This window comes from Phocoena sinus, chromosome 12, assembly GCF_008692025.1.
Source record: "Phocoena sinus isolate mPhoSin1 chromosome 12, mPhoSin1.pri, whole genome shotgun sequence".
Lineage (NCBI taxonomy): Eukaryota > Metazoa > Chordata > Mammalia > Artiodactyla > Phocoenidae > Phocoena > Phocoena sinus.
In genome coordinates this window covers 88,591,551-88,619,436 of record NC_045774.1, presented here as the reverse complement: position 1 = coordinate 88,619,436, position 27,886 = coordinate 88,591,551, and the positions used below count along the sequence as shown (strand labels likewise).

The window sequence follows — 27,886 nt, the reverse complement described above, 5'->3', positions numbered from 1 at the left end:
TATGGTTTATTGTAGAATATTGAATATTGTTCCCTGTGCTATGCAGTAGGACCTTGCTTTTTATCCATTCTGTATATAATAGTTTTCATCTGCTAGTCCCAGAAACAGACTCACAGACATAGAAGAATTTCTGGTTTTGAATTAATCGTTATCATTGAGAGAGAAAGAGGGTGCCTGCTTGCTTTGCACAGAGGTGTAAAACAGTATTTTTTCCTAGAAAATAAAGTAAAATAATCACATCAGCTAGGTCACCTAGGCTACTCAATTTAGCTTCTCACATTCTACTTACTAAAGGCTGGGGTTGCTTGGTTAATGTTTATTTACCTTACTGGGTCAGCCCGCAGGGCTGTTGCTGTGGGTGCTGTAGTGGACCACCCAGAGTCCCTTCCTCTCTGAAGCCCTCCGCTAACCCCTGCTTCCAGGTGATAATCTACAGCTGGGTCCTTCCCTAGGTTTTGTCCTTGCCTGATGAGAGCTGCTTTGGCCAATGTTATGTCACACCGTCCAACCGCCAAGCCAGCCCACATCAATTACTGGTTTATACAGAGGTACAAGACCAAGCCCCTTGGCCTTCATTCAAGACATCTCTGAAGGGCACCCCAGCTTGAGTGCTTTCTGTGGGATTGCCTAAGATCTCGGCTACAGCATCACAGCTCAGCTTATGTTTCTGTCCGTTTCTCTTTCTTTACTCCCTCACAGATATTGCTCCCAGAGGATTTCACAACAAACTCTCTACATGAGAAATCTCATCTCTTAAACAGTTTCCTATGCAGTCCCATCTAAAAGAGGTGGAGCCAAAGTAGTTTAGCACGTGGGCTGAAAAATGGCATTTTGGAGCTGGCTGTGAGTCACCTGGAGAAAAAGGACTGTGGTGGTTGTAGGTGTAGTGTGGATGAACCCAGAACCCAGTGTAGTAGTGCAAGTATTCTGTAAGATGGTACAGAAAAATCTGAAGGAACTTTTTGGACAATCCAATACTATCCCTCCCTTTGTTGGAAGATGACACCAAGATCACTGTCTTGCAAGATAACATGCACCTGCACTCCACTAGGACTTAGCCCCGCCTAGCTGGAGGTGTCAAGATCACATGACAAGACTTCCAGACCACAGCTTCCTTCACATAGAGGTCACTGGCCTAGCCCCACACTTACAGAGGCAGTGAAAAGTATAGACAATTGTACCAACAGTGGATCCTCAAAGGACTAGTGGAGTCTCACCTTGGCACCACTCAGTTTGGGACCCTGTGACTTTAGTAAAGCAGCTATTTGCATAGGAATGCAATATATGTTGATTACGAATGGTAATGTTAAGTATTCCAGATCTTCTGTGTAATTACTTTATAGTCAAAGCCCACTTTCCCAATTCACCTCTAATTTACATGAATCAAAATTAAATGAGTGATTGAGAAGAACTGCAGATTGAAAAATCTGTAAACATTTTAATTACTAAATATTTTTCTTATATCACATATCATTTAAAAACATGATATTATGGGCTTCCCTTGTGGCACAGTGGTTGAGAGTCCACCTGCCGATGCAAGGGACACGGGTTCATGCCCCAGTCCAGGAAGATCCCGCATGCCATAGAGCGACTGGGCCCGTGAGCCATGGCTGCTGAGCCTGCGCGTCTGGAGCCTGTGCTCCGCAACGGGAGAGGCCACAACGAGAGACCCACGTACCGAGAAAAAAGAAAAAAAAAAAAACAAAAACAAAAAACACATGATATTATGCATAAATATGGATCAGATTTCACTACTATTTCGTACTGTTATTATATATGTCTATGTATTAGTATATACATATATGTATATATGTATATTATATATGTATATAATAGTATATATTTTATATATAGGTATATACTATATGCTGCCATATATACATGTATATATGTTTGTGTACCTATAAATATATATATATATAGTTATTTTCATAAGAGGGCAAGGGTAGTTAGGTTTGAAAACTCAGTTTTCTTTGACAAAATACACCTGTGGGAAGCTCAGCCTTTCGTAAAACACGAGTATAGAAGGCATCTTGTTCAGTCAATTAAAGATACTTACTGACACCCTTCCACATTCTAAGCACCAGCACACAGTAATCAATAAGGGAGAAAGTGTCTCTCAGATCACAATACCGTCAGGCTCACAATCTGCTAGGAAGACAATGAGAAGGAGGAAAACACACACACACACACACACAGCACACACACACACACACTGTGTATAAAATCACCAGAGTCTGTGCCATGAGGAGATATAACAGCTGGTCCCGAGAGTGTTACAACACATATTTAACAAAACAAATAATTTAGCTTGGTGGTTAGGTGATATTTTTTTAATCACATTTTATGGTAAAAGAGTTTTTCTGTGTGTGTGTGTGTGTATGTAAGAGTCCTGAGGGAAGGGCCTGCATACTGCTTACCATTCTACCTTCAATTCAGAGCATAACATTTTGAGCTTTGATTATATTTGAATCAGCGTACAAGCTGATCTTGCAAATAAACCAAAGCAATTGGTTTTGATGTCAGCAAATAATGTCAGCAATTCATGAAACATTTATCAACTGAAGTCAGTGCTAGCTTCTGCCCTAGGTCTTGAAGACTCAAACTGTATACTAAAGTATGATTGCAGAAACCAAATGATGAAAATTTATTTCCCAGTATTACCTAAATTGTTTTCATAAATATGCACATTGTTTTTCATTTTTTAATGAGCTTACTATCATTTCCAGTGAAAGTGATAAAAGTGCCCTTTTGTCTAAATATGAATATATCAAATTAAAATATAGGATAGAATAAAATATATTAAAAAATTCCTCTTTTCTTCTCAAACCACATCGTTTTATATAACTAAAATGTAGGGAACAAACATATATTGAGAAAAGTATATTAACAGTAGCATGAAAAAGCATTTGCATTTAATTACATCATGAAATTAAATATATGAGCGTTTGAAGTAGTCATAAGAATTCATATGTACATTAACACAATATTTAGGTTTTTAAAAATATTTATGTAGATTAAAAAAAAATAGCCTTAAGGAACTGCCAGAGACATTGATTCAGAAATTGTATAGGCAGCCTAAAGCAACAGAAAGAAATCCTGGTTAAGTTAACCAAAGGAAAGAAAACATATGACAAGAGAGAATTTATTTAAAGATTATTAGGAGGACTTACATAAAGTAAGGGAAAACAAAAGCTCCATAATGTAAAATTCAGGCAACTCCTGTGATCTCAAAAGTTTAACTTGGTGGCTTGATCTAATCACCTGAGGTACTTGTTAAAATGACAGATTCCTGACCCCAGCCCAGAAATACCAAATCAAAATACCTGGAGATGACCTCTGAGAATCTGCTTTTCAACACCATTATGAAGGGTACTTATGCTCTTTATTATTTATCATTAGAGTGTCTCTGCTCCAATATGCTGTTTTCTACAAAAGTCAAGTATTTCTGGGAGAAAAATCTTCCCCTAACCTGCAAAACAATCTATACACTCTTTTTTCTTATACATATTACATTCTACTTTAAATTGCTATTATTTATATGAATATAATTTTCTCATCACTTTTCCCATAATTTATAAGTGTATTGAGGTCAGCAATATTATCTTTTTAGTCTATGTATATCTCACAGTACAAAGAATGAAGACTTTTAACATATAAGTCCTTAAAAAAATATAATTGGATTGAATGAAATTAACTTCCCATATAAGGGTAATAGCTTTGTGGGTAAGAATACTATGTTGAATGGATATTTTGGTGTGTGTGTGGCTCTAAAATTTTTTAAATTAATCATAGTTTATATGTAGTAGTGTGTATATGTTATCCCAATCTCCCAATTTATCCCTCCCTTTACCTTCTCCTCCCCCACCATAACCATAAGTTTGTTTTCTGTACCTGTGACTCCATTTCTGTTTTGTAAATAAGTTTATTTGTACCATTCTTTCCACTATATATATATATAATAGATAACTAATAATGACCTACTGTGTAACACAGGGAACTCTACTCAACACTCTGTAATAACCTAAATGGGAAAAGAATCTAAAAAAGAGTGCATATATGTATATGTATAACTGATTTATGTTGTACAGCAGAAACTAACATAGCATTGTAAATCTATAATAAAATTTAAAAAAAAATTAATTCTAAAGGCTCTCAGTCCATTTTATGTAAGAGAAAAAAATATATGGCAGGCTAATAGTTAAACTCACTTGAAACCACATTTTCCCAAAGAATACAAGGCAGAATCAATGATTGTGTCTCTCATATATATTTAGTAAAATATACTAAGTCCCTAAATCTTTTTATTTCTCTGAAAATGGCATTTGAGATTGATTGGGTTGGGAACTGCAACACATTTTATTATTATTTATCTGCTTACCCTGTCATCTATCTGAGAATTTCTAAGACTGATTAAAAAATGTACTGTTTATTGGTTTATTGAATAAGACATAATAATAATAATTTTGTTTCCAACAATGCCCATCTGTATTAGTTTGCATGCAAAAATCAGCTTTCCTTACAAAAGGAGTGCATGATTATAAATAATGTTTAATTCAGGACTCAAGCAACAATTTATCCTCTCTGTGAAATAAGGAGTATTTCCCAAGAGGAAAGACCTCTGGTTATTCCGAAAATGTATATGTCTACAACATATGAGATGGATGGAAACATCTCTTAGGATATTTTTTTGTTTTAAAAAAGTTTTTTTCTTTCTCTATTGCAATTCCAAACTCCCCATATAGTCACATTCACATAAATAATTGTCCTTTAAACTATAAACCCCTGAAGAAGAACTGACTGTTAACAAATGGTCATTTACTGAAAACATAGCTAAAGTGGATGTTGCATATAAATGAAGGTTATTAAGATCAGAGAGGTCAACATAGTAAATTTCTGTACTTTTTATAAACTCCTAAAAATCCCTCCTTTTGATTTCCTACTTCATAAAATTTCCTTCAATTTACTAAGCAAAGCATAATCATTCAGTAATACTTATACTGAAAATAGATTTTATGTTAAAGAAATATAACTTAGAGCAAATATTGTATTAAAAATTTGGAGAATATTTATATGCTATTATAATTTTTATAAATGGTTTGATAAAACTTTTTAAACTATATTTTAAGTAATAACTATAGATTAATTATTGCATTAAGTTCAAGTAACATTTTTAAATAAACTACTTAAAGTGAAAATCGTATTTGACTATCTTTATACTTATTATTTGCTTTTAAATGCATGCATTATAGTGAAACACGTGCATTTAAAATAAAAAGGAAAAGAACTAAGAATACAAATAATTATTGCTGAAAACCAGGTGGCAATGTAAAGAAGCTGTCAAATTAGACATGTTCAGTTATATTTCACAGTTGCTTTTTGGGAAACATTTCTTGTCAGTAGTTTAAAAATCAGTATGTGATGAATAGAAAATGCGGTATGCTCAAAGTGGAATGGCTTATAAATTTATAGTATTAGCCTATTTCATAATGCAAAGACCTATTTTTAGCATAACCATCTTGTCAACTAATATTTACTATATGTTATGAGATCCATCTCCATTCATGTAGAGAGAAAAGAGAGGTATGATTCTGTCTCAAATGTGTTTCAATAATTTTATGAAGCAGCCAATATGAAATTAAAAATGAGATGGAAATAAATTTCCCAAAATATGTAAATAAAACTATATTAGCATATTAATTAATATTACAAGTGCTAAAATCATGGTAAATCTGGCAGGATGACTTAGGAAAGTTAGGTGACTATCTCCTATGGAAAAGAAGAGAAATCACAGTCGCTTTCCTAATGACATCTAATATTGTAAAACTAATTGGGAAATACATTACACTTAGTACTATTTTTCTTTGTTTTGGGGGGCTAAGAATTTAAAAGGAGAGTTCATAAATATAGGATGTTTCTCAGGCCTTGCCTGGGAAAGATTGAGATGAATCTATCCCATTAGAGTTAATCAAAGGTCCTAGGAAAGCACTTACTTTAAAACATATAGAATTGAGGAGAGCTCACTATGGACAATATTTGGTAGCAAAGAATCCAGGCTTTCCCCACTGTGGTGTCCCAGATGAGAATATTACTCAGAAGCAGGAAAGCAAATTTGAACCAGGACGTACCCAGAGGAAAAAATTCAAGGCCAAACCCACTGTGGTTGGAAGAAGAAGTTCAAAATCCTAGATGACACAAAAGCTTGATGGCTGTACTTTTCAAACTTTAGTGAGATTAGAATTTTGTGGAAGGCTTGTTAAGGTTTTTGGGCCTCACTGCAGAGTTTCTGATCCAATAGATGTGAGATGAGGCTTGAGAATTTGCATTTCCAAAAATTTCTCTGGTTAAAGAAACACATTTTGTCTTATAGGATCTTAAGACCTTATCATTAAAGAAGAGAATAGAAATAAAAGTAAAAGCAGTGTATCTTCCACAATTGAGGTAGATGCCCTACCAGAAAAACAAACCACCACAACAAAAAACACCACCAAGTTTTGGAGACCTGAAGCAAAGAAAGCTAAGATGTGAAACTAATTATTTAGAACAAGCTTAAAGATGGACATTGGCTTCAGCTGGGAGGTTTTCCAAGTTTCCAGGGGCAACCAGATCAGGGCATGGATCCTGGAAGCATCTGACTATAAGTTAAGAGTGAGGGGAAAAAGCAAATATCAGTTGTTGACAGGTAGGTCCTGTCAATTATACCAGTGACAGAGTAGAATATGTTAAGGGGGATAAAGAAAAATAAATAACCCATGAGGACCAACGTCAAGGTCAAAAAGTTGAGCAAAATACTTATTGTATATATGTATGTATATATATATATATATAAAATCAAAATGACTCCTTTTGATATGCAATAAAAATATGTTTAAGCAATATAGTCACATGAAAAATGAGGATATTTTCAAAGATATATAGTTACCTAGATTAATTAACAAACATGCATTACAATTTTGAGAATTGTAAGCTGCCATTCTTGGGCCATCGCAAGTTATTTTCCATATAAGATGAAGTCAACACCATTGTGGGCATTCCTTGAGATGTCACTATTTAAGAGCCATGCAGTTCTCGAGGACACCACCAAACACTATGGTCCCAGGTAATCGTATATAATAGAACACATGTCAAGTAAAACAAATGACACGTTTTGTTTCCATTGTTTTTGGTTTTGCCAATCAAGAAAAAAAATACAGACAGGATATCTACCCTGTAAGGGGCAGTAACAGAAAATGTACTACAAGCTTATTCTTTCCCTCCACATAAAATACGGCAATGCTAAATTTATTATTATTTCCATGTGCTACAGTAATGTCCAATGATTATGAAAAATGGTCTTAGTTTAAATCCCACCCTACTCCCTCAAGGCACTAAAAATAGTGCAGAAAAAATTTCAGAGGAGCCAAGTTAAAACTAGGTCATAAACAGAATATGTGGCTGTTTCATGAAATAGCCCAGAATGTGTGATAAGGATGATCATATTTTTAAATTAATCTTTAGCCTCAAGATAATTCTCCAGAATGCCACAATAAATATATAATATATTCCTTCATATGCTGTATTTTTATGGTACATTATTAATGAAACATGAATTATTAAATGTGTATTTTAATAATTAGTGCTGAATTCATATCACAGCATGTCTGATGGTAACAAATATAGTTGTTTTTATGCAGCTGCATTAATGCATGTATTTTAATGTGTCCCTATCTCTTTTACGTTAAAGAGTGATGTAAGTTTATATGTGACATATGCTTTGTTAAGTTTATGAATTAGACAATATAAGAATATCAAGAGAAAAAGTAGACTCAAGATCATTAGCAATGTCAAATTGAATGGGAGAAAGCATTTTAAAGTTTTATAAAACTAAAGACTTCTCAATAGACCTAAGGCTTTAATAGCTGGGATATAGTTTCTAGTCATCAATTTCATTAAAATGTACCTGGGAAATGGTCCATTTGTGTGAGTTAAGACAAAAATTTCTTGAGGTTCATGATACCCTTAATTTAGAATGAGAATAGGTCTTGAAAGAGCATAGGGTTTTACAGATAGGTACAGCTCTCACTGTAAAAACAGGGAAACTCAGACCCAGGTAATTTAAGAGATGCCATACTTTGTCCATAGGATCAAATCAAAAAGGTTTGATTAGTGAATCAGTAACTACAGAATTGCCCTAAGGTCACAAAGCCAGTATTTCTGAGCAAATACTCCATATGTACTGAATTTCAGAACACAGATCTTTCTACTGTGCTCAGCTGACTAATTCAGAGCTTAATTTTCCTCCTTTTTTAATTCATCCCTTCAGCACATAACTATTGAGCATCTATTTTAATCCAGGTGGTGTAGTAGGCTCTGTAGATTCAAAGATGACTGATTAATGACCCTGGCTCTCAGGAAGCTTGTGTGGGGAAATAGGACAGATAAGCTCCCTGCATTAGAATGCAGTGTGGCAGAGCAAAGAAGAACTAAATGCAAGGAAAAGAAAAAAACTTTAGTCAGACTTTATCAAACTTCTATTCAAAGCCCTTCATTGATTCTCCTCCTCTTTCAGAGTAAAAAATGGAGTCTTTGTGAGAACCTGCTAGGTCTGTGGTCATCTGCCTCCATTCCTTCTTTCTGAATCATCAACTCTCACCATCCTTTCTTACTCTAGCCACACTCACCTCCCTTATTTCTTGCTGAGCCAAACATGCTCTTCCTTGGAGAATCTGACACCTGCTGTTCCCTTCACCTTGGGCACTCTCCCAAGATCATCCATATGGCTCACTCCCTCACTCACTTTTTTCAGCTCTTTACTTCAATATCTCCTTTAACTTTTCCTGATCACCTCACAAAAATAGCAATTGCTTCCATATTCTACCCATATATTTCCTCATATTGCTCAGGAAACTGTAGCCAGAAAAATGACATAATTAGACCAAAGTTACAGTTTATAGGTGGTTGAGCCACAATTTGAACACAGCAGTCTGGCTTCAGTCCCGAGATCTCAGCTACTTTATTTTACTGCCTCAATAGTAGTGGAATCCAAAGAAATGGAAGAAATATTGCTGACCATTTTTAAAGGGATACTCTCAAGAAGGTTTCCTCTTGGGCTAGAAGAGAGTGATGGGATGTGTCATGGAGTAAAGAGGGCATTATAAGTGACAGATGAAGGAGAGAGCTTGCCCTGCCAAAGCTGTTGTCAGATGGTACCAGCTGCAGTGACTCCAAAGAATTACAACAACAAATAAATCACCTCACTCTAGTAAGAGGTACCTTGTTAAACCAGATAATCATAGATTTTAGGAATATCAGCCACAGTAGTACCTGTAGCAAAAAAAGGGGAGCAGAGAAGACCAAGCCAGCAGCACTATCTCCCCTTTCTCTCTGCAGGGTTTACGTAATTAGTTAGTGTAGTTGAAATGTAAATATAAGGATTTAGGAAGCACAACTCACGTTATACTTTTTCTATCTTTGATTACATACCACCATAGTGTATCTTTTTCATCTTGGTCAGTTCTTAAAATCAAGTATTTTCACAAATTGAAATTAGAAGCTGACTCAAATGACTATGCCAAAATTCAACAATTAAAAATAGGTGATGGCACATTGAATTACACTGCACTCATGAGTCAATTATAATAAATTTAAAATAAACAAACATTTCAGATTAATAATAAACAATATAACATTTAAAATTATTTTTATTTACTGTATTATATTTTTATTGATATTTCATGTGCATGTTTTTATAATTGTATTAGTGGAATAAGTCATGTAGCATGTAATTTACAAATAATTCATATTTTAGAAAAATGTGAACAAAATATTTTATTTATTTATTAGGGAATCAAAATCAAAGAGGTTTGCAGACTGTTTACAAAAGTTTGACCCAATAGTGCCATGGATATCCATTGTCATTGAATTCAACCACTATGGATATATACAGAAAGTTTTAAAATGCTTTTGAAGAGTTTTTAAAAACTTAATTTTATTAAATATTAATAACCTAAAGTAGATATCATTATTTAGAGTTAATGGTAGGTGTCTTAGAAAATGTATAAATATAATTTATACAAAATTTTCCAACCATTTCATTGCAATGAATTTATACTTAATAAATTAGAATTTTACAGCAAAACCCCAGATGTAATTATTAATAATGTATAACCTTTAAAATAATGTATAATAAATAACATATAATAATAATTAATGTTAATATAATAATAATAACTAATTAAAATATGTTTGTATGTGATTTACATAGAATCTTTATTTTTCAGCTCTTTGTTAACAAGCTCTAAATATATTTAGGAAGTGTTTTTTAAAAAAATCCTTGTAATGCTTGTCAGTACCAGAGAAATGGCTGTCAAGCATAGATCTATTAAATAATCAGATATCATATTATGAACTTCATGTCAGTTTTACTTTTCCTTCACATTGATATTCTGGATCCTTTAAAAGATAAATTATTCATACTACACCTCATCTTTTGATATACTTGCAGAGTATAACTACACAGGAATTAGCTCTGAAAGAGGTCATCTATGGGTCAAATGTCAACAGGAATCTTTGCTGCCTACACAGAATAAGGTACACTGTGAAGTAAGAGAGACTTACTTATCTGAACCTGTTTCAGCAGAGTGTACTTTTTCTCTAGTGAAAACATAAAGGAAGATAGATCACTGCATTATGTCAATTAGTCTACTCATTCTTCAGCATGAATATAAGAAATGAGGAAGTATATGAGCTACTTGTGTCAAGATAAGCAGATAGATAATAAATACATACACACTCATTTGAGTCTACTACAACACTAAAGTTCCCACACTATGCACAAAAATTGTGCTCAGAAAAGTACATTAAAAGGATAAGATGAAAAAAAAATTGCTGCCACAAAATTTAAATCATTATTTAAAAGATATTGTGATTCTACTATGAAACCTTTTTAAAGATTCCACCCTTTTTTCTTTCCCCTGTAGTTTCATTAATGAGGTTACTGTAAAATGGACATGCTGATTTTCTACCAGGAAAAGAACATTTTCTTTGTTATTGTTTCTAAGTTTTTTATTTATGTAAGGGTAACTTCCACAGCTTGGGTCTTGGTGGAAAAATATCCTGTAGCCCAGTCTTTAAATGGAGAGCTCATAAATCCCTGGAACAGAGGAAGATCAGTTTGGAACAAGCTTTCACTATTTTGTAGGGTTCAGACACCAGCACTGTAGATGTTTGGTGGAGGCCATCAGGTACTAGTAAACTGAGAAAGCACCAAAGGGGAACAGTGTCTAAAGCACGGAGAGGTCACCAACTCCAGGAAGTCTTTCTATGTCACAACTGGCCTGGACTTACCAAATACCCTGGTTATTCAAAAGAAGATGGACATTCTGATTCAAATATGCCATTTTCCTGATATTAAATTTGGAAGGTAATTCAAACATAAACCATTACAGAACAACTACCAGAACCCAACTACAGTCCTCTCAGGACAGATTTAGTCCCTAGGCATCCACACAAACCACCCTCCTTCTTACTCTTCCAGGGATGGAGAAGAGATGACCCCATTCTGGACTAATTATCCCACTGGATGACTTATCTTCTAAAGGAGTAGATAAGTTATTGAATGATCAATTGAAAACTAAAATATATGAGACAGCATTTTCCATATAGTTTTTTGGAGCAGAATATACTGGTTATGGCTCTTTTAGTAATAAAATTCAAAATAACTTTTTAAAAAAAATTGCTATTTTTTTCCTATTTTTCTAAACTGTCTTCAAAAGAATGTGCAATCATTTTGCAACTGGATTTTAATGTTATTAAAGTGTTACTTAGAGAATTTAAAAAGGTAGCTCAGCACTCTGTATAGTAATCAATCTTGGTATACAAGAAAAATAAGACCATGGAATTATTTGAAAACATAAGAAAATAATTAGCTAGTATAAATAATTGTTAGATAAGACATGACTTTAAATTGGAAAATATATAATTTCTTATAAACTTATTTACAATTGATTTATGACATTTTGCACAGTAAAGAAATCTGAACTACCTCTGCATCTTACACTGCAGCCCAGGGTCTCTTTTGCTGGTGGGCTTCTCCCTCTGATGTAATCCAGGTTTTAGTGTCATTCGTCCCTCCAGCCCACCCCCACCAACACCACTCCAATTGTAAGAAAACAAGTTTCTGCTAGCAGAAACAATTTTCTTTCCTAGCTTCTGGAAATTTCAAGTTTTCAAGAATTTTTCAGATTCTCTCTCCCTTTAACAAAGAAATGATAAATTATTTGTAAAATTCATGGGATCTATAACTCTTGATCAAGATCAGAAAATGAATATATATTGGGTCCTCCCTTGACATCACATTTATTAATTTTCTGGTATAGCTTTTGCATTTATGTGACAAGGAGTATCTCCTGTTTTATGACTACACAGGTATAGGACAGTCCTTGTATAAACTGGTCCAGTAGGTGGCAGTTAGACTGATGCAATCACAGGTCATCATTGAGAGCAAAAAGCAGATGGCCACTAAAGACTGCTTTTGTCAAAAAATCACCAGGAGCCTGTGAAAAGGTCTTAACCCACAGAAATATTATGACTTTGCTTAGGGCTAGAACTTCTCCTCTTCTGTCTGCCTGTTAATTGCATGAACAAGAAGTAACAAATGATTTTCAGGTCTGACTAATTAAGCCTCTCAGTAAGCACCTCAGGCTCTGGCCCCACTTGTTTGGTTAAGTCACCAGTCTGGAGGAATGAGGAGATGCCCTCCTTATTTAATTCCTGCCTTTTATGGTTCTCTGCTCTCCTCCACAATCTAAGCAGTTCTAGAAGAATTTACTTGGAACAATTTTGTCTTCTTTTATCTAAATTAAGTCAAACTTTTTATCTAAGGAGGAATAAAAAAACATTTTTTTTTCTACAGGAACATTTCAATAGGCATATATAATGATTGATACATAACTTGCTCTACAATAAGATCTGATTGTATTAGGGTTTTACAGACATCTATACATAATCATAACAACACTGATTATAGTTTGGTTTTGAATTTTGATTTGCATGAGTTATTCATTCGTTTCCCCTTAGAGACAATAATAAGGGCCAAATTACAATTGGACAATTATGTAACAAATTGAAATGTTTTTCTACATTATATTCCCTTGGATTTTTATAGTCTTAATTTTAATATTGTTTTAGATTTGGTTCAAATTCATTTATGTTTAAAAGTGTTTAGTTTGTCTTAGGATGCCAAAATATACTTAAAAGTCAGACCAAAGAGTTAGTGAATTTGTGGATGTATTTATTACAATACATCACACAAAATTTAAGAAAAAAAATTGAGAGGACACATGACAGAAATCCATTGATTAGCTAGTTAGACTGGCAAATTTTAAGAAAAAAAATTTCCTCTCTCTGTGTCCACTAGAACACAGTAAGAACAAACTCCCTGGTGGCTTAAGTGCAGTAATTGGTACCACTTCAGAGTGACCAGGGGCTCATATCCTTAGAAAATGTTTTCAAAATCTTTGGATTTTTTGATGTTTGATGATCAGTATATTATTCCAATCCTCAGTAATGAAAAAGAAGCCATGGGGCAGTTACTTTTCTCTTAGGAATTTTTCTTATTAAATTGAGAGGTTTGTAATTAAAATTAATTTCTTTTGTAAATTTTGAGTTTATTAAAATATATTTATAGCTGGATTAAAATACAATACCTTAAAACCTTTTCCCATTATAAAGCTCTTATGTGTATACAGAACATTTAATAAAATATCTTAAAAGCCAAATTTTGAGAAATTTTACACTTCAAAATTTAAATTTAACTTGTTTAGTAAGAACGCATCTTCAATAAATAGCTCTAGTATTCAAGCTTTAATTTGTATAAATACATTTTTATGTTATCACCTTGGGTAATTTCTGGATTGAAGTCATTCACTTGACATACTCCCAGTCATCTGAAGAATGAAAATTGGACTTCAACAATCTGTGGCAAGGCAATAAATCCCTGCTTTAAGAAGTGAGGGACAACAATGTCCTCTGAATTTTTCCTCTTAGACTCCTCTCACCTCATGATACTACCACCAACTCTCACTTGTCTCTCAGCGCCTATCGCTAGACTCCTCCTTAATTTTCCATGCCATTCCAGTAATGCTTTTCATGCTCCGTGACCTGGCTGATTCTGATTTAGCCCATCTCTCTCTTACCAAATGTAAAATAGCATACCAAGTTCTAAAATGCATTGTATGACAATTACAGGGTTATATCTCACTCCAGTCACTATAGCCATTAAATGAGTTTGCCAGCTGAGTATCCCACCAAAGAGGAAAGCTGTCAATTTTTATAAGATTGTGAATGTTTTCCATACTATGTTTCTGGTTCAGAGGTAAATTATTCTCTAGTAACCTGCTTGTAAGCCTAGGAACTGACGTTCCTGTGTTTCATTACCTCTCTTACGTCCAGGGCACTTGTACCCAGATGCTGTAAGTTTCTCTTACTGCAACTACTGATAAAATGACTGTATCTTTTCTTACCAATATTCCCTCTACAGCTCTGGTTCTCTGTCAAGCTTTAGCAAGAACAAATGAACAGCAGTTCTCAGTCTGCTCCAGGCTGCTTATAAAATTAAAGGTCCAATTTACATCACATAGGATTTGTATCTGAAGCTCCCATTCAAATCTTGGAAGAAAATCTCAGTTGGGTAGCAAGAGGTTGGCTTCACACTCTCAAACTCCAAGTACCCTGCAAATATCAAATTATAATTTAGTAGAAACTGTGTACAGTCATCCCTTGGTATCCTCCAGGGATTGGTTCCAGGACTCCTGAGGATATCAAAATCCTTGGTTGTTCAAGTATCTTATATAAGAGGGTGTAGTATTTTCATATAGCCTACACACATCCTCCTGTATATTTTAAATCCTATGTAGATTACTTATAATACCTAATACAATGAAAATGCTAGGTAAATAGTTATAAATACTAAACGCTATGTAAATGGTTACTGTTGGGAGGCAAATTCAAGTTTTGCTTTCTGGAACTTTCTGGAATTTTCCTTTCTGAATATTTTATCTCTTAACTGGTCAGCCTACTCTTTCCAAACCAATGTCATCTAACAGCCACTCCTTTGATGACTAGGGCCTTTGGACTTGCTTGTCAAAACCAGCTAAAGAAATTACTTTTTCCATAGAAAGTTTCTCTCTTGAGAGAGAAAGCAATGATTAGTGTCCTAAGTCTCTATTTTAATCCTAAGTTTACTTTTTATTATTCTAGCTCTACATTCTTTTCAGTTCCAGTTAATCTGCAGATAAGAAGCTGGCACTTTAATTTTAGTCTCTGGCTGCATTACCTGCGAACAGCCCATTCCCTGAAAGGGTCTGTGTCTTCAGAGTGCTGGCTTCCATCCAGGTGAGCACTGACTGGATGCTGAGTGCTGCTCGGGCCAGGCAGCCCAATGACCACCAGAAGCCTGTGTTTATGCACTATGGCTCTGCATGTGAATCTTCTGTGATATACTTTAAAAACACAAAGCCTAACACCTCATTCCTATTTACTTAATTAGAATCCCCAGGAAGTGAGTCCCAATTAGCAGGTATTTTCAGAAATGGTACAGGTGATCGTGGTGTGTTATGGAGTCTCTGAAATACTGATTTGATCTCAGGATTCTCATCCTTTTAGTTTTGTGAGTCCTGTGGGCAACTGAACTCAGGCTCTGATATTTACAGAGGCTCAGCAAGGTCTAGGAGAGAAGGAAAATATGGGAGAGGCACGGGATCTGCAGACCATTCTACCTCTGCTTTACATCACAGTGTGACCATGAGAAACCTGGTTTATTTCCAAGAGACTTGTGTTTTTCTTTGTAAAATACATCTTCTATGATATACTGGTAAACTATAAAAGCAGTCCTAGAAAGGCACACCACAGCACAGAAAATAGTGGGATCTACATTTTCTGACATGCAATTAGGCCTTGATTATATATATATTTTAAGAGTGACAGGATCAGTAATAACACTCTAGACCTATATGTCTGTATATATGTTCATATACTTATTCACACTTACATCTATGTCAATCACATGGGATTCTCTTGAGTTTTTGTTCCAGATTTGTTTAAGTATAGAAGATGGATTTTTCATCTTAGTCTTTTAAGTGTAGCACTTAGATGACAGGAGATCTTCTTTCTCTGAGAGGGCAGAGAAGGCCAGCAACTAAATCAGGGGAACTAACCTGGAAGGCTGTGGCACTAAAATTTAGGTGGAGTTAGCCAGATTAAAGGCTTGCTGTCTGAAGAGAGACAGATGTCTGAAGAGAGACAGGTGGACGTGTTCTGTTTTGTGTCCATCAGATGCAGAGCATTTCATCAGAAATGTACCAATCTCACATCAAGTCTTAAAGGATTGCCCAAGAACCCCAGCAGCCTGAGATCATGTAGAACAAAAGCTATCAGCAGTTGCCAAATCCATAGAGTCTTGGGATGAGTACAGACTCTGAGATTCTTTTGTGTGTGTGTACGTAATATGCTTTATATATACTTATTTAAAATTTGTATCAGAGTATAGTTGATTTACAATGTTGTGTTAGTTTCGGGTGTACAGCAAAGTAAATCAATTATACATATATTCATTCGTTTTTTTTTTAAGATTCTCTTCCCATATAGGCCGTTACAGAGTAGTGAGTAGAGTTCCCTTTGCTATACAGTAGGTCCTTGTCAGTTATCTTTTCTATACATAGTAGTGTGTATATGTCAATCCCAATCTCCTAATTCATCCCCCCTCTTACATGATATTGCTTATATGTGGAATCTAAACAATTCCACATATAAAAGGGTACAAATGAACTTATTTACAAAACAGGAGTAGAGTCACAGATGTGGAAATCTATGGGATTCTTAGTCTATGAGAAATCTAAAATAAGCTAAAGAGATAGAGATAAAGACCTGCCAATTCAATTCATTCATCTACCCTTATTTTCTCTGTCTCTCCCTCTCTCTCATCCTCTCTCTCTCTCCCTTCCTCCTTCCTTTCCTCCCTGTCTCTCTCTTTTTCTGCAGCCACAATGAAATCCTCCCACTCCTCCACAGAATCAAAAAAATATGGTTTATATTTGTTAATTGCTTTATACGTGGCAGGCAATGTGTTAAGTATTTAACATGCAGTATCTTATGTAATCTTTATAACAATCCTGCAAAGTAACTGCTATTAATATGTGCATTATTATAATGAGCTGAGTGAGGCTTAGAAAGGATAAGTGACTTGTTTGAGGTGGCACAGCTAGGAAGGGAAGCTGTGGGCCTCAAAGGCCTGTCCCCTATGTGCAAGCAACCTTTGGTTGTGAAAGGCATGCTGCACAACCTGGCCCATTATAATCGAGAAAATGCAAAGACCTCTCTCTGTTATTCTTCACAAAATCTTTTCATCAGTTTACATAAAGAAGCTATTTATCTGCTAGCTCTAATTAATCTGCATGTATTATAACCAAGACAAGTTCATACATGAAGTAATTAACCTGGCCTCCACAACTTGATGCTGGAAACCTCTTGCTATCTGTTTACATCAGGATGGTTGGCAAATGGCTAAAGAACAAAGACATATTCTCTTTTGTGTGTATGCCCTGACATGTGTATGCACATTTGCGCACATGCTTGTTTCCACATATACATATCCACTCTCTTATTCAAAATTTCCTACACTCTTCACAATTGATCAACTTCTCACAGACAAATGGGGGATTGGGATGACACAGAGTTAGAACACAATGAAGCTCTTCATTGATGGAGATGAAGGATTTACAGTTCTTTGGTCACTGCTCTCGTCAGTTAATAATATACTGTTAAGTCAACCTGTTCTTCTGAAGAAAGATGTGTGTTTTTTCTCTTATTATCTTAAAAACAGTATCTGAACACAAACTGAAAACTTTCTAAAAAACAGTTTTATATAGACTCAACCACTTAAAAATGGCATCCATGTAAATGGTAGAAAGAATATTTTTTAGGGAAAAAAATAAATTACTGTGTAACTATTAACTAAATTCTCAGAAATAAATTGTGAAGCCCAGAATTGAGTCCTAGTTATAGTGATGTAAATACAACAAACAATAATATAAAAGTACAATGCTGGATTGAAATACTTTGAAGCTTAACCTGTCTGATAATGCTTTGAAAATAAACCTATTTATTGATGTGTTTTGGCTAATGTTTGGCAATGGAAATTGTATTCAACCAATTCTAAATCATTTTTTAAACTGGACTATTTCTAGGAACTGTGAACTGTCCACTTTTACTGGAGACTCTGAAAACGGGAAATTTCTCTCTGATTAGTTACATTGTTAGACAACAGTTATGAAATTCACACTGCTCCACAGATTTCTAAACCTCAAAACTCATCCATCTGTAAAATTCACTTCTCTGTAATGAATCTTGGAATAAGAAAGAAGGGAAAATATGTCTGAGCTTCCAAAGTAGATATCATAAGTCCAAAGTATTAAAGCTCATGTACTTCTTTACTCAGGTGGATCAACAAATCTTTTCTAGGATCCATTTGTTTTTACTTTGCATATAATCCTAACAAATATGGTTATGTGTTTCACTACCATGACAGACTGAAAACAACCGATTAGAGATGAAGAAATGGGGTGCTTCAGACAGACATATTAGCTGATCAAAATTGACAATTGAGGGGAATACATTGAAAGAATTATACAATCATCAGATGAATGAACTAAAATTCTATATTCTTCTTGGATTATACAAGGAAAACAATTCTATAATCTACCATATTGTAGAAAGGAAAGAAAACTGACACCCATCACATTGAACCACTTTCCTAAATGTAATGTTAAATTATTCTCAATAAATTCTTAGACTAAAATCTGTGTAATGAAAAGTAAAGATCTGGGTAACACATTTTTTTAGGCAAATCTTATTCTACATAAACAAAAGTAGGCTGTTTGGAATGGACATGCCCGAAAGACTTCATTTTGTGTCACCTAATCACTACAGTGCCATTTTTAACCATGAGTTTGGTTGTTAGCGGATGCATCACGATTTAGATTAAACTTTTTTGCTATATATTCATTACTGAAGGCCTTGTAACTAATCAATTTAATCAAAAGACTTAATTGAATTTTGGGATAACATTAAAATCAATTAGCCATTGATTATTTTTAATGCTCTTAAATGATTTGAAGCATTATATCCAACCTTTATGAAAAGTTATAATTTCATTCACAAATTTTCTGATTAGCAAATGTCAATACATAAAGAGATTGACACTTCACTAAGTTATTGCAAGTGAGGGGAAAGCAATATATTATTATGTGCTTCAGGAAAGAACTGGTATTAAAAAGTTAGATTTATTCCCTTTGTCTTAAAAACAAAAGCACTGAAGCCTCTCCAGCCTCGGGGAGGTGGGGCCGCTCTCAGAGTTAAGTGGGGCCAAGGCCCAGCCACCGATGTTCCCCCGAAGGCCACGGACAAGGACCACCCCACCCCTGTCTGCATATCTTGTTGTGATACCTCGGCACCACCAAGCCGAGGCCATCATAGCTCACGCCACTTCAGGGGCTGTTTTTCCTGCCAGTTTCCATAGTCAACAATTCCAATATACTCGTGATAATAAAGTTCTAAGCCTAGAACAGAGAAATTTATGAAGAAAATGGGTTTCTTGTCATTAAAAATTTGGTGACTGATGCTGATATTCAACACTTGAGGGATGAGTTTGACAGAATCTGCAAAAAGGTGAAACTACTGGGATTGATGGTGATGAAAGATGAGACCATTGCAAAATCACAATATATGCCAAGTGAGAAAGTGACTACCAAGGTCCAAGATCTCCAAGAAGATAAGGAACTCTTCAGGTATTGCACCCTCCCTGAAATTCTGAAAAATGTGGAGTGCTTCACTAGACCCAATGTTATGGCCATGCATGCAATGCTGATAAACAAACCTCCAGACTCAGGCAGAAGACATCCCGTCCGTCACCTTTTGCACAAGGATCTGCATTATTTCCCCTAAGGCCCAGCAATAGCATCTTTTGTGCCTGGAGGGCCATGGAGAACATCGACCGGAACAATGGCTGCCTGGTTGTGCTCCAGGGACACACAAAGGCCCCTTGAAACCACACGATTATTCCCACTGAGAGGGAGGGTTTAACATCATATTTCATGGGGTCCAAGACTATGACAGAAATAACACCCGGGTGCACATCATGAAGGAGAAGAGAGACACCATTTTCTTTCATCCTTTGCTTGTCCATGAATCTGGTTCGGAACAAAAGTCAAGGATTCCAGAAGTCAATTTCCCACCATTTCGCAGATGCCAACCGCCACTACATCAATGTTAATGGCACCAATCAAGAAAACATTGTAAAGGAAGTCTTAGGGTTAGTCAGTAAATCTATGGAGTGAAAGACGTCAGCCTGAAGGATGTTTGGTAATGTCGAGCACACATCGTGAAAGGAGAATCAACCTTTGAATAGCCCTTTGCTAGAACTCTTTTAAAGAAAACCAAGATAGAATAAGGTGTCTGAGGAAAATGTTTTCTCAATGAGATGAGATAATCTTCTCTATTCACTTGTTAACAAAATCAAAGTGCACGGATCCAGTACTTAATTGCATAGGGGTAATTTTGCAGTAAGGTGGGGTGGCTTTAATGGATGTGAAAAACAGTTAAAGTGAAATATTACTGTTTTAAGGAAAACTTGGGGTTGGAACTAATAAAAGTGATGTATAATTGAAAACAAAACAAACAAACAAAACACCCCAAAAAACAAAAGCACTGAAACAGATGGAATAATCCAAAGGAGAAATCATACGTTAAATGTAAGATGCAATGAAATATGCTGCTAAAAACACAGGGGATAAATCTCTCGTTTTTTTTCAGACTGTCCTTTATTGCTCATATAAGGTGCTAAATTGTGAGTTATCAGTACACATGAAATAGTAACCTCTGTACTCCACCCCAAATACCAGAAAAGTTTAGAGCTAGAAAGTGCCATCTGGATACCTAGTCTAGTGATTCTCGATAATTTGTGATTCCTTGTGATTCTCAAAATCACAAGGAATCACAAATTATCCAGGTGTCTGGATTCAGCAGCTGAATCAGAATTTCAAGCAATTGTTCCCTGGTTAAGAACAATTGAGTCCAATTCTTTCATTTGATTGAAGAAACTGATAACCCAACTAAAAAGTCCAGTAATAGATACTTGCTTATATATATTCTGATACTTAAATAAAATGGAGAACTATATTGCCTTTAAATTTGTTTCCATATATAGTGAATTTGAGGAATGTTCTAACACTTCTTAATTTTATGGATCTAATAAGTTTAGTGGCTTGTGGTAAATCATAGAACAAATCCATGTCAAAGCCAGACAATCTCCAAACCTCCTCCTTACTCTTTAAATTACCAAAAATTTGCAAGATATTTAACCTAATAAAGTTTAAAAATGAACAAGAAAAAAACTCATTTTTTGGAAGTTTAATAGTTTAGGTGATATTTTATAGGAACTATGACTTAAAAGCAATATTAATATACAACATAGTCATAGTAAAGATGGCACGTGAGAGCTAAGATATTTGACACTTGACAAATTTTGTCATACTCCTATATAACAGAGCAATTTTTGATAATGAAATGTGTAACTACCTTCTTTGGCTACAAAATTGGAATTTTTCTTTGCTCCATCAAGGAGTATTTAGGCAGTTCTTTGTGTTCTGACGATTCTGGAGTTCCAAGCGCTGACACTGAGTCAGAGTCTTGGTGTTAATTTCCATCAAATGAGATTAAAGCAAATCTTCATGGAGAGGGAGGGTAGCAAAAAATGAAGGTTTTGTGTCTAGACATAGAGCAGTTGGACCAATTCCACTCTGATGGAGGGTTTGCAATGCTTGAGAGAGAGCAGAACATTTTAGTGGTTCCAACAGATTTGCTGAAGGGGCAACTGGGACCTGGTCACTAATTAGCTAAGCATCCTGCACTTGAGGGGTGCAGAGATAGTACCAGGAGCCAGATTAGGTAGGAAAGGATTAGAGTCATTTGGCAGATTAACCTGTTTTTGAAAAGGGCATAGGGATGACACAATGGGCATTTCAGTGGCAGCCAAGATGAACTGCAAAGCAGGGCTATTGCCCTGCTGGCTCTGCCACCCCCAGCTTCGACTCTGTAAAATAAAAGGGAGGACATGGGCAACTCTCAAATGACCGACATGGGTTTTGCAATCATATGGTGGGGAAGGTAGAGACAATTTTATTTTTCACTAGAAAACACATAAATTCAGTTTGTTTTTTTCACCTGTTTGGGAGAAAATTTATATCTGTAATGTGCCAGTATATATAATATGCATAAGTTTTAAAATAGTTGTATATGGACAAAATCTTTGTGCTTTCCACATATTGGTTCTACTGCACTATTTTTGTTTCTCCTGCTGTAATCAAAATTAAGTATTCATTATTCATATAAGATACAGAGGAAAATGAAAGTAAATGAGAGGGAAAATGCTAGAATAATTTGATTATACATATTTAAATAAGCATAAGGAAATAGTCATTCTCAAATACATATCTAAGAAAGTTACATGAGGGAATAAATTTAACTCTACCCAAATTTGACATTTGTATCTTATTATGTGCTATGTATTCAAATTTTCTTGTTTTCCTCCAACTGTTTTTTGTAGGTTTACTGAACCTTAAAGAAAGGGAAAGAAGAAAATGGTCTTGTTGTTACAAAATACTTCTCATCTTGGTTTCAAAGTCCTTCTGATTTTCTGCTTTTTATCTAAAATCACATTCATGATGTTACATATAATCATAAGGAAATGCTGCAGTTTTGAAAATGTTTATTTGAAGCTACAGCCGTATCAAGTTCAAAGAAGAAACATGCCTCATGTCAATGGCATTGCCTGGGTTGCTTTGGGGAGTTCCAGCCACACCACAAGTAGGCTGCTGACTCTTATAGTCAGGTATGAGTGCCTTAGACTGTATAAAGTCATCCTTCTGTTTATTACAATTATTAAACATTTGTAGAAACTTTGTACTCTATTTCTCTTCCACTTTAAAGCCTTCAAAAAGCATTTCACAATTGTCTTTACTGACAAGTCAGTGAAAGAAAGAAAATATGAAACTCAATTTTGATCTTGCTTTATTTTGATTACTTCTGTTGTCTGCTTTAGCCAGGTTTCATTTCAGAATTATGAATTTTTAGCTCTTTTTTGCCTGACTTAGTGTCTTTGCAATGATTTTTTGTTTCAATTTATTATTATAATATTATGTACTCTTTATTCCTACACAAAGATGCTATATTTAGCATAATATTGGTGCAATAATTAACTTAGCAGGCTTGGGTGCTCAAACACTATATATTCTAAATGAAGGGTATGTCCTTTACTGGCTTCTGGAAGATAACCTCTGGGCCTTGGAATATCCTGCCTGGTAACAGTGTGTTAGATACCTGACACCTTGGGCTAGGCCCAATAGTTTTGCTAATGATGTGATTTATGATGAAAGCTTTGTTTTAAACCTGGGGCTTTGGTCCAAGCTGTATCAATTTGAACACTGCAGGAGGTGAAGCATGGTTAGCTAAAGTCCATGCCTTGTGACTAACCTGAATTAAAACCCTGTACACCAAGGCTTGAGTGAGCTTCCCTGGTTGGTGACACTTCATTCATCTTGTCACACATCATTTCTCAGAGAATTAAGTGTTGTCCACCAAGCTCCACTGGGAGATGATACCTGAAAGCTTATGCCTGGTTTCTCCTGGACTTTGCCACTTTGCTTTTCCTTCTGCTATTTTTAATCTATAAGTTTTCACTGTAATAATCTCTTACCAGGAATAAATCAGTTTTTCTGAGCCTTTCTAGTCACCTGTCAAATCTGAGGGTAACCTTGGGGCCCAGACACAATATCTAAAAGCTATCAAATGCTTTGAACATTCTTTCATTTTTTAAACGATCTGTTGTCTCCGTAACATCTTCTCTTGGAAAGATATCAGCAATCCTATGGTATTTTTCTTCTTATAATTGATATATAAATTATAGTTAGGAATTAGGTAATTTCAATGATCTCCTTGTATGTTCTAATACATTTAAATCAATTAATAAAATACGATAGCAAACTTTATGTAGTTTGAGAATTTTATTTCCTTTTCAAACCCTGCTGCTTTCTGTGTGTTTGCTTGTTTTTTATTCTTCCCTGCCCCTGGTCTTTATTGAAGTATAATTGACAAATGAAGTGTATAATGTGATGGCTTGATATATGTATACATTGTGAAATTATTAACACAATAAAGTTAATTAACACATTGATCACCTCACATAACTACCTTTTTGGTGTTTGTAATGAGAATGCTTAAGATTTACTCTCTTAGCAAATTTTAAGTATACACATAGTATTATTAGTTACAGTCATTATTAGTTATAGTCACATTAGATCCCTAGAACTTATTCAGTTTATAACTGAAGACTTATACCCTTTGACTAGCATCTTGTAATTTCCCCCAACCCCCAATTTCTGATAACTACCATTTTATTCTCTGTTTCTGAGTTCCAATTTTTTTTTTAATTCTTATTCTTCTTATTATATTATAACAATTTCTGGAAGTATGAGTCAAGATTTTAAACTAATACTTGTCTAGAGTTAGTCTGAATAGTTTCTTATGGGCAACTTATAAAATGGATAAATGAGAGAATACTCTACTTAGAAGTTCTGTTCTTGGATATGATGCAGCTCCTAAAGTTGCAGTTCCTGACTTGTCAAAAGTCTGTCTTAGTGTCACACAGATAATTTCTCTCAAGGTCAGGTGTAGAAATGGAATCTTATGATTATGAGTATGAAGCTCTTTCTACTATAATAAACTTCTATTATTGCTGAAGTTATGGCTGAAATCATAGACTAAAATAAAGTTTAATCACATTATGGAAATTAGATGATTTACCTGCAAATCAAGGAACTTTGATTCAAGCTACACTTAAAAATGTATCATAAGTGATCTCACATAATTAGATCCAAGGGTTGGACAGACACATGGGGGTTCAGTCAGGAGATCAACAATGATCTCCTGTCTCTCAGCTCTGCTGCTTTAAAGGTCACTCATCACTAGACAACACCTCGTCCCTTCCTTGGGGCCTGAAAAGAGCAACTGCAATTACATGTCTAAAATACAGATGTAAGATGGTCTATAAGAGGTATGTACCTTTACATACATCCTATATGCAGGTGAGGAAACTTTTTCCTGGAATGAATTCCACTCTTACCTCAGAGACCAGCATAGGGTGACACACTCAGGCCTACAGGAACCCCCCAAAGTGGGATGGGATTGACAGACTTAGACGAAGAATCTGGAATGAACAAAAACAAAGCAACTGGACCACACACATGCCTAACAGTGGCTAGACAACCCCTGCGCCATCCATTGCGTCTGGTCACGGCTATCCAGACCTTAGTTATAATTCTTCATTTAGGTGTCTGCCTTCCTTGTACAAAGAAACAAGTTGCCACAAATTATCTTTTTATTGTTAAAACAATGTCAGTACACTGATAGTTGAAATATGGATGAAAACAGATCTGTTTTTCAAAGCGTTTTTTCCTAACTTCAACTAGTGTAGTCCTTTTGTGAAAGCCAGATCTGATGCTACAGCCTCAGCTCTGAGCCTGCACTGGTGTCACAGCATTAACTTGTGTTGCCTGTCATATATTTTCTAAAGCTGGTCCATAAATCCACCTTGAGTAGAACATTTTTTTTTATGTCAGGCTTCCTGAAAAATGAGGAGCCAGAGGGCCAGAGTGGATCCCATTGATTTGCCAACTGTGTCACAGTCTAAGGCAGAATGGCACATGCTTGTGACAAAGGCGATGACAAATGGATATGTACCGAAGGGACAGCACCAATGCAGATGAATGAAGGAAATGATGGGGATACGGCAAGCGATGGAAAATCAAAATAGAATGCAAGATTATAAATGATGATGAAATATATAACATATGTGTATACAATACCTTGAGTTAGATGAAAGTGGTTCCTATAAGATTAACGCATTTTTAGAATAACTTCTGAAATTTTACACAAACTCAATGTCACCAAAAGTATTGAATCCAAAGAGTAAACTACTCATTTTATAATATTTACATTAACCTATATATGGTGGTAAATAGAATATCCTTTTACTACTAGGTTAAGAAAATATTGCCTTGAGTTTCTGTTTCTAATCTTTATAAGTATGCACATGTATATATACACATACCAACATGCAACAAAGGCAAATGTCAACTATACCTGTAAGGGTTAATTTATGCTAGCCCACATTCAGATATATTAATAATATTCAATGGATACTAACCAGACACAGATCTTTGCAGGTAGAATTGTTCTCATGGGCATTTAGGATGCAGTCATCAAAGTCCTGTTTACACCTCAGACCAGCAGAGCAGAGACTGCATAAACAGGAGAAGCCATCAACCACTGAAAGTAACAGAAAGAAAAACTCTTAACATTCCTTTAATCATGGTGTAATGTTAATTACCCTAAAGAATGTTGTATTCATCTGAATGCATTTCACTTTTAACCAAAGAAAGTGTGAATTTTTATATTTTGTACTCTATTACACAATTTTCTACAAGTTTCTAAATAATTATCTTGCTCAGTTCTGTTAACTTAAAAACTTGAATTATTTGAAATAAGAACAATCACAATGAATATATGGTAACAATTTGCAAAGCAACAATGAAAATATCCCGTTTCTCTTTCTCTATCTCTTTTGTTTTGTCAGTAAACAATGTCTATGGTAAATGGGTCACTTTTGTATCATTACCTTTTACCAGATTGTTTTAGGTTTAATAACAGGAAGTTAACTGGTTTATAAAGTTCTTTGTGTGACAAGGTACCTTAAAGTGCAAAGTGATCTGAAAGTTGAAATAGAACTACTAAACCTTAGTTAAAAAGAGCTTTCACATTTGCACCATAATCTTTTAAAAGTACTGATCAGAATCTGTCCTCTATTTTACCATTAATGATGGAAAAAGAACAGTCTCTGAAGCATCTCAAGGACATGATGGCAGCTTGATCATGGTTGCAGCAGGCGGGATTGGTGCCTGGGTCCCCACCATTCATGAGACCCACCAAGCAGTCGCACTGACTCTGTGCCGCATGCCTCTTCCTGATCCTACTCTCATTAAACGAGTAGGTCCTGGGTGGAAACAGCTTTGTCAATGCACTGTGTGGCTTCTAGGTTTCTGCAGCCAGGATTCTGCACAACAAATGTAACTGTGGCCTTGAAGGAAAGCAAGACAGCCCATGGACACCAACCAGAGTCAAGGGAGACACAGAGTTGACAGCTCTTTAGACAAGATTTTACTTTTGTTTTACTTTACTTTTTAAATCAAGAAACCTAGTTTTTAGCATCTCATTGAAAATAAATGATTAATAAATATACAGATATAGCTATAAATAAATTAATGAAATAAAATGGTATCTGTTGGTGCATCTTTATATTGTATATAGGGCATTAGGTATGTTAACAAATTAAACCCAAATGCGATACAATATGTAATTAAGACATTGTGGAGTACCATGAGTCATAATGATATTTTTTAAAATGTTCATGATTATAAGTCATGTCGGATACTGATGCAAATTGGCAAGTAACAAACAGCTGGAGTCAAATTAATGTCAGCATAGATGCAGATGTTCTCCATGTAGATAAATGGTAAACTCTTTTATAAGAAAACTTACAGGAAAAGATAAATTGAAATTAACAAAGGGTCTGAAAGACAGAGTTTACTTTCTGAATGTTAACTATTCTGGGTTAGGAATCTAAGAAATGAGCTATGGGCCCAATGAGAACCTAGAGAATTAAATTGGATACTGTAGGGAAAATAAACAAGCATAATTTATTTAAAGTTTAAAACAAATAAACAAATTGTTTTTCTCACAT

General features: G+C 35.0%; 1 protein-coding gene and 1 pseudogene across 1 annotated transcript in view; one reads left to right on the top strand and one right to left on the bottom strand.

Moving 5' to 3' along the window:
* EYS (eyes shut homolog) overlaps positions 1–27,886 on the bottom strand; it is a 1,696,347-nt gene that overhangs the window by 1,249,049 nt on the left and 419,412 nt on the right. Inside the window, 1 exon segment of the mRNA XM_032651890.1 lies at positions 26,294–26,415. Within this exon segment, the coding sequence (XP_032507781.1) occupies positions 26,294–26,415 (122 nt within the window).
* LOC116763708 lies at positions 19,416–20,440 on the top strand (annotated as a pseudogene).